The following is a 10978-nucleotide window of genomic DNA, read 5'->3' as shown; positions in this document are numbered from 1 at the left end:
ATGTTTTACAGACTTCTGTGGAATTAAAAACATTAAGACCACTCAGTCTCACCAATAAACCTCTGCAGAAGTGGTTTTCTTATCTATAAATACAACCATAATTATGACTACTCTTTGTAGCCATCTTCAGCACTTCTATTATCTTTAAGAGATGGCATGATAGAAAACAAACCGCCCCCAAACCACCAATTCCTTACTTACGTGTTTTCAAGGTGTAGTTTTTCAATAATAGTACAAAACAGTATTTGTTGTGGCAGAAGGAGAGAGTGATTATTACTCTAGTTACTTCAAAACTCACCACCATAATTAAGTGACTTTTCGGGAAATTTTAGGTGAATAGGAATCAGATCAGGCTGTAGTGACTTTAATAGATGTTGCCAGTTAGAAGAACTGAGACTGAAGTAAAGTCTGAGTAAAAACACAGTTCAGTTATTTGAGTTTCTGCTTTTTCCTTGCCTGAAACTCTTCGGTTTTATTTTTGACAGATTTTATTAGCATTGATAAGGCAGGATCTATGGCTTTCTTGGCAACCTCTCCTTTCTTCGCCATCTTGTTCTCCTGCCCCTTGCTTGCCTCCTTAAGATCTTGCTCCTTTTCTTCTCTTCGGCGAGCTTTCTCTTCCAAGATCTTTTCTACTGCTTTTGTCTTCTTGAAATTTGGATCTGAAGGATCCAAATTAAACAGGGGAGAAGTAAACATGGCTTGGAATCTTGTATCGGCAACATTTACCTGAAGGCAGAAAAGGAGTATTTATTTTAGGTAACCTCTACCCATGATAGCAAAGCTTTTAAACACAATAAAATGTGAGCTGCTTAAGGAGTCATAAGTCATGATATTGTTCGCCATTCCTGGAACTGCTCCACTCACAAAATCCCAGGGAGTGTGAAATAGAGAGCCAGAAGATATTATTGGTAAAACAGACAAGCGAATGGTTATACAAATCCTGTATATGTTTCTATCGGCAGACCAAGGAAAGGTTTGTTGTTGAGAACTGACCAGGACGAAAGAAGCAGTGAATAACAATCAGAACAAACATACCAATGAGTATTTTGGGCCATGAGTTGTACAAGGCCTTGCATAAACAGCGTCTTGTTATCTTACAGAGTTTGAATCCGTTCCCCTTCAACCTTGTATCAGTATATTTCTTGCTTTTTGAAAACAGCCTGTAACTCCCTAAAAAGGTAGATCTGGGTTGTTCTCCTTCAGATAGAGTAAGGGAGGAGAAGGATATGAGACTATCAAATTTGTCCCCAAAATAATTGATATTACCAAAGGTTCTAGCTGAGCCTCAAAAATCAAGAGTATACCATTACCTGGAAGTCATCTTCTAGTAATTCTTTCTTTTTCATTAATAGTTTCTTTTTCTTCTTGCTCAAATTCTGTTGTTCTACAATCTTTTTATAATTAAAATGTTTTCTGGCATCATCCTCATCATCCATCATAAGCAGGGCCATTTCGGCCTGTTACAAAACAAGAAAGTCCATGTACACAATGAAATTAAGTTTTCTATGAAAAATACAGCAGCCCATTAATACAGTCTACATACATATAAATGAGTTGAAATAGGGTTGTCAGGGCAATATTGTTTAATCCATAACAACATTCTTTTAACATTTTGAAGTGTAATGTTAAATACAATAGTTGATTTTTTTAGTTAGATATAAAATAAATGCAAATATCCACGTTCAACTTTCAAACGTACTAATAATCTAACCTGAAATTGTACACCATAACTTAGAAATATTTATATAGCAAAATAAAAATTAACGTATATGAATTTAATACATTTATTTAGTTAACTTGTTCTGAGAAAAAATGAAAAGCAAACATGCAATAGCAAACAATTCAATCTTCAAGGTTAAAAGCCTACAGGACAAGGTTTGAACACACAAATGTTTCATACAATACTGATGTTAAAAGTAAATGTTCAGCCCCGCCCAACACACAAACATACTGGCATAGCTTTAAAGCTAGAGGGACAATCAGCTCAACCGGTATGGCTTCTGTGCCCTTACATTTCAATGTTACCTAACCCTGTTGAGCTGCGTTCAACTATAATCGTCCAGAAAGATATCATGGCGTAATCCTACAACGTTGAAGCGTGGACCATCTAGCGTTCTTCTTGGGTACTTTTTGTTCCAAAAGCTCTTGCTATTAAAATTACAGTTTCCTTTTATTGCTATCCTATGGATTTTAGTAGTTCCACTCACAAACAAGTAACATAAATATTTGCATAATTTAGCCAATGCAACATCTGTAATTCTTAACATTTTAAACCACTTTACCTTCTGTTTTTCAACTTCATCTTCATCTTCTGAGGTACTTTCAACCGATTCTGGCTTCTTCTTTAAACCTAAGTGCAAATATAGGACATGCACACATTCATTCAAGGTTATGCATAAGAGCATAATTTACATATGAATAGAACCTCTAAGCGCATCTCATCTTCTTGTAATTAATACTTAAATGTCAGATGTGGAAAAAGGCTGAAAAGTTAAGAAAAACCAGCTAGACTTAAAGCAATAAAAATCCGCTGAATATTTGTTTAACTTAAGGAGGCAGCAATATTCAAATGGCATAAACAAGTCAACAAAAAAGAACAGTTAGAAAAAATAGTTTCACTGTATCTTTCATAGAGCAGCAGAGAGAAGTATTACAACATTGCAGGCAAACATATGACATTACTTCACTCCCAGGGCGTTTTAAAGAGAAATTAGTTTATATACTCATAAACATAATTGAAGTGTTCTCAAATTGTTCATTCTTTCTACTTAAGTAGACAATGTAGTAAATACTTTAGAATAAAAAGCAAATGTGCATCTCTTCTCTGTATCCAGAAAACAAGTCTGCCAGCTGAATAAGAGTACATCAGTCAAAAAAAAAAAAAAAAAAAAAAAAAAAAGACGGTTTTTAAAATTTATATGCAAAGCTAAGAGACCATATTGTGCTGTTAGCCATGCTAGCGCGAAAAACCCTTGCAAAAAAGACCTGAACAGAATCACGGGAATGAAAATATGATTGACACTGTTCAGACTGAATTGAATATTCTTCTGACGAAGCTTTCTTACTCTCTTAGAATTTACTTTAGATACACAGTGCTGATTAGACAGACATAATGAATGGTAACAGCATAAGACATTAGTCAAACATAAATTTTAATGAAAACAGATCCATTTATAAATCCTACGAAATCAAATTATTCTCTCTGGAATGCCTGTAGGCCTCGATCAAGAAGGAGCAGGAAAGGCAGAAGGTTTCCTGACCTGGACCACATACTCTAACCTTTAAGCTTGGAATTACATTCCCAGGCAATTTATTACAGTCCACTGGGGGTACTCTTAAGGAAGATATTTGGCTCCATTTTGTTAAGCCAGATTTGTAGTCAGACCAGAAATACAAACATGCCAGAAAAATGTCAAGTTATATCACTAAGTATACTCTGGAACAGGACACATTTCTTGAAGAATTTTTCCTCCCTTGACTATTTCTAAATGGTTTCCAAGCTGGAAATGGATTTCTAGAAGAAAGAAACCACCACTACCAAAAAATAAACTATCCAGATGCACAATGTCATCAGCTCAAGAACTAAAACTGTTGATTTAGTAGCTCCAGCAAACGTGCAGGAAAATCAGATTCAAATATAACATTATTACCTAACCTACACAATTTATGTTAATGGGTAGAAGGGAGAAATACATGTCTTCTCTAAGACTTCGACAACTACGAAATCTTTTGTATCTTCCCAGAACTCGCTAAACTACAGAAAAGGAAATAGGGCACAGAGATAGGAACTGGAGACAATTATTCTAGAAGTTAAATCAGTAAGTCTCAGCCTTTCCACCATGCCCCAAAGAAGGGCTCCTCAAGCCATCTTCCCTTGTCTTTCACTATATGTAGAATCACAGAAGTGAAGACAGCTTATTTTCATGCCTTCAGAGACTTCTGTTGCTGCAGATGGGGGTGAACCAGGCACTAGTATCAAACTATTTATTTCTTACTATGACACTATGCAGCTAATAAAAAGAGCTTGGTACCTGAAATCACTCTGAGCACTAAAAACTTTGCATCATGCTGAAAATAATTTGGTTTTGGAATTCACAAATACCTAATTTCCTCCTCCTCCTGACGTAGTCCCTCTCCCCACCTACATTCTGGAAGTCCCCCCCACCTTTGCACACACATGAACGTAAAACCTATGATAAGAGTCACAGAATCACAGAATCACTAAGGTTGGAAAAGACCTCCAAGATCATTGAGTCCAACCACCATGCCCACTAAACCATGTCCCTAAGCACCACATCTACACATCTTTTAAATACTTCCAGGGATGGTGACTCAACCACTTTCCTGGGCAGCCTGTTCTAATGTTTGACCACTAAATCCTCTAAGTCCTCCCCAGCTGATTCCAAACCCTCAGATTTTACCTACTACCTAATCCCCACTGCCATCTTTTAATTAGATTTGGTCCACCCTACAGCAGCAGATACTTCTCTTCAATGCTATGCAGAACTGATAGCTGCCACCAGCCAGTGAGAAAAGCGTCTAATCTCTGCTGCAAGCCCCCCTCAAGCTGCCATTCAGCTCTTTCTCAGCTCAGGAATTTAGTTTGCAACATTCATTTTGCATATCAACAACCTTCCAGTACTAATAGTAAAAGCTAATCCTAATTTTGAGACTTCAAATACAGACCAAAAACTCCTCTCATAAGACCTCTCATCTGTCTTACTCAGAAGCTTTAAAGTCAGTCTCAAAAGCCTTGCAAAGACACACAGTAAATGAATCGGTAATACAGCTAAGACCTTTATCTTCCAAGTACAGGTTCTACTCAGCTTTTGCTGTTAACCTCTTAGGTCCCCGCAGTCGTACTGCTACCTTCCAGCATTAAAAAGCCATCAATTTCTACATATATCATAAATTAGATCATAAGAAGGCATCTAAATGGTTTGGAACCTCTAGGAGTTGTAATAATGTATAACGACATGTAGCCCTTTTCCTCAAAGAAGGATCAATAAAAACTATGTTTAATAGTCTAAAGCGTTCTGAAACTATTCAGTAATCTCCAAAAGCAGGACATCACTCTCATGTTAATAAGCAATTACACTACTCAGCTATTAATCTTACAACAGTTTAAGCGACAAAAGTAATTCTGTCCTACGTGAACCTTTCCTGAGACCCCACAGAAACAGATGCAGTAAGACTGAAATTGGCCAAGCCAAATAAAAGATTTACCACGCTTTCTGAAACAATATAAAACAAAAAGTGACAAGTGATTTTTTTTCTTGACAATATCACACTAGAATCAAACTTCTGAAATGCAACATCAAGGCTCAAATATATGCAGCATTTTACACTTTAGCCCACGGTACTACTGAAAAACCACGTAGGGATTATGCGCATATGAAAACTTTGTGCAAAGCAAGCACCATCACGGATTTCAGGAGTGCTCATATGCACACACCTGCACCCTGCACAGACACTGTTTGGGTACAGCGGGCACAAAAAATTTGCTCTACCTTCCCTCTCCCAAGATGAAGTACCCACAGTGTAAGAATCGCTGCCTGCTTTACAAACAGTCTTCAGGAACAAAGACAAACCTGATGAATATACGCTTAAGTAGACTTCCCGTAACAGTGAGTTTTCCTGTCACAGCACTCAAATCTCAAATTTGTTAGACCCTTGGTCTAACAGCTCCTAACAGTCTTGCTTCCCTTCAATTGCCTCAGCTTGTCAAAAACTGACTTATACAAGACCCATACACAGTACAGTCAACAAGTTAATCCAGCACAGGAGCAAATAGACCGCTGCAAAACCCTAACAGCATTACTATATCCTCACAGTTTCTGCTCTGGTCCACCTCAGTCTGCAAACATATCCTGTCATATGCTTTTTCAGCATAATCCAAGATCATCCGACAGTCAGTTTAAGGGAGAAATTTCAATCTTTCAGAGGAATTGTGGAAGGCTTATGAAAAATTACGATCATTGAAGTTATTGCTGCCTGTACCCTAAATACAAAGTTGGCAGAGCTACAGCCTAGTTCAAAGAAGATTGTAACCCATTTTCCCCAACTGGATAAGCTAGCTGCGCTTAAAAGCAACCCCAGCTATGAGACAGAGGCTGTTCTGGGTAAACTTGGTGAAAGCCAGACAAAGTTGTGCTGTGTAATCATCGTTAAAATGTCAACTGGCTTGCAGCCAACCACTGTACTCTCCCTTTAAAACTTCTCCAGGACTAGCCACATTCTGTTTTTCTCCTGTTTCTCAGTAGATCAGTAATCTTGCAAGACAAAAGCTTCACTTTCTTAACCTTTATGTCTGTTTTACTATCCTCAAAGACTCCACGAACACTAGAAGTCTATTCTCCATATTACAGACAAGAAGGTTTAAGAATCTGCAGATACGACCGTTCTCTGCTGAGCATGACCCAAAGAACTTCTTACATAATGCAGAAGAAAACATTTTTTCAGAGATTTCACATAGAACGTTGAAACATCAAACATTAGTATGAGAGTACCTACATAATCTTGCTATTAAAGAAAAAAAAAAAAAATAGTGGCGGAAGGAATGGCATCTTTACAATGAGTTCTGAAATAACCTATAGACAACCCACCAGGAAAGGATGGCAGAAAACAGCATTGCATGATACCTTAAACTGTGGTATTTTCTATAAAACATGGATAGGACTCACCGTACTGTTCTGTACTTCAGACTATTAAGATATATACATAAGCACATTAAGATACAAAGTTGTCCAGGTTTTGTTTTTTAATTATTTACTTTCTCCTAATATAAACTTCCAACAATCAGGACAGAAGCCTATGCTGTCATAGGTTAAATTAGAACTAATTTACTCTTTTTAAATAGAACACGGATCTGCGCTGCTATACTCAAAAAACCCAACCAAAGTAACAGACTGGTGATATTCGTAAATCTGTTGCTATCTTCTTTTTGTTTGTTTTCTTTCTTCTTTCTTTTTTTCTTGTTTTAATATACAATAGTATGAGCCACCCTTAGGTTTTGGCTCCCAAAAGCACAGAAAGCCAGGAACTCACACTTATCAATTATCCCAGCAAAACCATACTCAAAATCAACTTGCTGTTAACACAGCAAAAGCTAACTTAAACAGACTAAAAAGCTTGTAAAAAAGGTATCCTAAAAATCTAAACTGGACAAGTTCTTTCCTAAAGTATTACATTTCACTATTTGGGTTTCTAGGCAGCCAGAGTACACTAGTAAAAATGTGTATCAGACTAAGAGAAAAGAAAATTGATTTCTTCTGAAAGACAACTTTGTTTATGATACAAAAACATTTGACATTTATGTAATTGCCCACTCTTCAAAGGGACCTACACATATCAGGCTCCTCCTATATAAAAGGAAACAGGCTTTGAAGGCAATGAAGTTCTTTTCTCTGGAATATTTAGGGGAGCAGATGGTCAGCTTGTTTGTAACAGCCATCCCCAGAAATTGGCTAAATAATGGTCTCTGGTGACAGCTAAGAGAACAATGTTCCCTACCATTCCACATATCACAATATGCATCATTTTACAAGAACAGCACCTGCAATTTTAGGCAAATGACACCTACTTTATACTTCATTCTCAACATGCTCTCTCTGCATTTACTCTAGCTCAACTTTGTTTCTAAAGCTCATTATTTAAAGAAAGGACAGATTTATTTCAGAAGTCACCCCTCTTGACCCACCTGTTTTCGCAAATTCTTCAGCAAAATATGGGTCGTTGAGATCAACATCGGATGGAAGTTCATCTTCACTCAGTTCTCTCTCAGCAGTAGCCTGTAACAAAGCACAAATATTATTTCAATTAACATATAAACAACTACTGAAGTTTCACTGGAATTAGATGTTCCTTCTGTTAGTAACCATGAACATGAAAACTGAAATATTGTATGCTGAACATCATAAAACTAGAATACACTAAAAATTGCTATTCAAGACAAATCAACAATTTAAAATGTGTTTCACAGATTGAAAGCTTTTTGTGTACCTGAAGAAGGGCTATTTACATAGTCCAAGGATCTTTATTAGATGTACCCACAAACTGTGATGCATTAGCTAACCATACCAACAAATTACAGGATCACAGCATCGTTATGGCCTTACTTTATGTTCCACAAAAGCTCTACTTGGAGAAAAACTTGAGCAAGGAGCTTCATTTTGTGCTCCGAAATTCAAAAAGACTGAGTTCGGATTTAACAGAACAAATGTTATTCCTGGAAGTTGTGTGTCATACACCTTGCCCCTTGACTTAATTTATCGGACTGAACAAGAATATTATGCTAGCAGAAGTTGCTCTACTACCTAACAGTTCTACTTACTCTATTCAGAGCACTCATCTTCTGTAAGGTTTAAGAAGTTACTCATCAAATGCCAGTTAAAACTAACTGGAGTGCACAGGGTAACTCAAGTTGTAGAGATTACTCTTAAAAACATTATTCTGCAACATGAATTATATTCAGAGTAATTTAAGAATTTAGGGAAGCTAGATTTTGTATGCCACATGCTTTTTTTCCTAGCATATGCACAAACGTTTCATTTATCTGCCTATTTCTGCACATTACTGCCACAGGAGTCAGTTACTTCACAATTACTTTCTGCGTGTGGAAAGATGAAGCAACAGCAATTTTCAGATTGCTATAGGACCATTTTGTTATTCATACACAGAGCTATTTACCAAATTTGCTCTTGCAAATTTGAAATTTGAAAGGTTCTTCGTGGCTATTAATTCTTTGCTATTACAGCTTTGGGAAACAAGTCTGCATTATTTTAGGCCAAAAACTTCCAAAACTACAATTATCATTATCATAACAACTTTGAACTGATATGCATACAGTAGCAAAAAGACCTTTCCTAATGCATTCAAAAATGTAAATTAAAAACCAACTGTTATTATGACTCATTTATCTTCAAAGCAACACAAGTAGATAAATGAAATTTTGTGTAAGCATATGTATGATCAGTAGTATCCTGAATATCCTTTTGCTCTGTAAGTTTGATGAGGCACTCTCGGTCTTTCCACTGCACATTCAGTACAATAGTACTGGAAGCTATGCAATTTTTAATTCAGTTTATCCAAAACAAAGAATAACAGCAACTTAAGAAAACAAACAACCAACAACTTCCCCCCAAGTGGCCAATGTATATATTACCTTTCTCTTTTTTTTAAGAATTCTTTTTTCTTTCTTCTTCTCTAAATATTTTTGCCATGGAGTTAGGTTATCCTTTCCTTCCAACCTGTTTTTGACCATTTCTTCAGCAGTTTCTTTGAGGCCTAGAACAAAAAATAGTAAGTTAAAGAAATGAGATTAATCTGAATTTTTCTTTTAAATCAGCTGTTTACTCCGTTGTAAAAGAATAATCTAGTTTTTCTTTAGAAGTCTGTGAAAACAACATAAATATTGCTTAAAACAACATCTTTATAAATAAGATCACTTTACAGGATGTGTTTTTCCAAATAAAACATTCCTTCAGTAATAAATTGTACAAGAGTCAGAAGAGGAGCTTGCTTATGTGATATCTGATTCCCAACACTCTTGCTATTCCTCAGAAGGGTTTCCTCTCCAGACATTAGACTGTGCAGTCTACAGATGCCATTTTTTAAGGACAAGAGTAACACAATAAAAATAAAAACCGACATATACAGAGCCCTTATATTTAATGTACCTTACTATAACTAGTTAAGATTCACAAAAACACTTCAAATACGGTCCAGTCATTCCCATTTTTTGTGCATGGCAAAACAAAGTCCAAAAGATGAAGTGACTTGACAATGATTCTGAAATGTTAAATCGCTATCAGAATATAGGGTCATCTCAGCTGGCTTGAACCTCTATAGCTGGTGCTTGCCATTTCACACCGACATATTACCTGGTTGTTGCTGTATCAGTATGCCTCGCTCACATGATCAAGTTGCTATATATAGCGTCTGCATTGCTGAAACTTTGCCTCTGTGATAATACTATGACAAAGCTGCAGTATCTCTGATGACCAGTGTACTTTTTGTCCATCATTGTAAAAGAGAACAATAAGCTATTATTTGAATAAATTTAAAGTCAAAAATAAATCTGCAGCTAGAAAGCACAGAAAAATGTTAATAAAAAACCCAAATAATTTCTTGCATTATGTACTAATGTCATAACATGACATGCATTAAGTTAAACCAGACAAGTTATTTCCAAGTCATTTAGCCTTTTAAAGCTGCTTAGTACCAGTCTGCTTTAGCAACAGAAAACTATCTAAAATTAAAAAACAGTACACACCCAGTATGATAGTAAACCTAGATTCAGATTCAATGTTTAAGGTAAATAGCTTTTTTTTTTTAAAAAAGTATTTGTTAACAAGAAGCAGAGATTAAGAGCATAGACTGCTTGAAACATATCAGCCTCTCAAAGAAACAAACAAAAAATACTTGAAAATGTTTTCTGTTATCACTGATTACCAGTTCAAATTGTAATAACTCAAGATCAAAAAGGGGGGGGGGAAGGAAGCAGCAAAGAGGAAAAAAACATCGTCTTATTTGGTTAGCACACCAAGTTACCAAAAGTAATTTTTGTACTTAACAGCTATGTGAACTGAAAGATCAAAGGAGAAGAATACCATTCCCTCACCAGATTCAGTGAGGAACTGTAACTATTAGACCATTAACTCAGATCTGCACCTCTTCCATATCCTTTTGTTATGGGTATGGTGTAAGAGAAGCCCTCAAGTTTGTGTTTCCTGACCTGCCAACAGTTGGGAAAGGTGGCTAAATGCTTTGCTGCAGGAAGTTTCCTCTTTACTTTCAGAGCATGTCAGTTTTCTGAGGGTCCTAGAAAAGTAAACCCCATAGAAATGCAATGTATCTGGCTCTAAATAATTCTTGCATAACAAGATCAGACATTTAAGTTTGGCTGTGTTAATTAGGTTTACATTAAATTCCATAATTTAGCACAGACTGCCACTGTTTCAATGCCTAGCACTTG

General features: G+C 36.2%; 1 protein-coding gene across 2 annotated transcripts in view; it reads right to left on the bottom strand.

The window, feature by feature from the left end:
• Window positions 1-218: 218 nt before the first annotated feature.
• The window catches only part of ESF1 (ESF1, nucleolar pre-rRNA processing protein, homolog (S. cerevisiae)), a 32334-nt gene continuing 21574 nt past the window's right edge, over window positions 219-10978 (bottom strand). Inside the window, exons 10-14 of one of the 2 annotated variants that reach the window (XM_009585607.1) lie at window positions 9167-9288; window positions 7703-7793; window positions 2286-2353; window positions 1314-1460; window positions 219-729 (exon numbers count right to left, since the gene is read on the bottom strand). In XM_009585607.1, the coding sequence (XP_009583902.1) occupies window positions 430-729; window positions 1314-1460; window positions 2286-2353; window positions 7703-7793; window positions 9167-9288 (728 nt within the window). In that variant the 3' untranslated portion in view covers window positions 219-429. The remainder of the gene's footprint in view (window positions 730-1313; window positions 1461-2285; window positions 2354-7702; window positions 7794-9166; window positions 9289-10978) is intronic. The other variant, XM_009585606.1, reaches the window with a different exon arrangement.

The sequence above is a fragment of the Fulmarus glacialis genome, unplaced genomic scaffold (assembly GCF_000690835.1).
Source record: "Fulmarus glacialis isolate BGI_N327 unplaced genomic scaffold, ASM69083v1 scaffold26599, whole genome shotgun sequence".
Taxonomy (NCBI): Eukaryota; Metazoa; Chordata; class Aves; order Procellariiformes; family Procellariidae; genus Fulmarus; species Fulmarus glacialis.
This window is presented reverse-complemented; position numbering and strand designations above follow the sequence as displayed.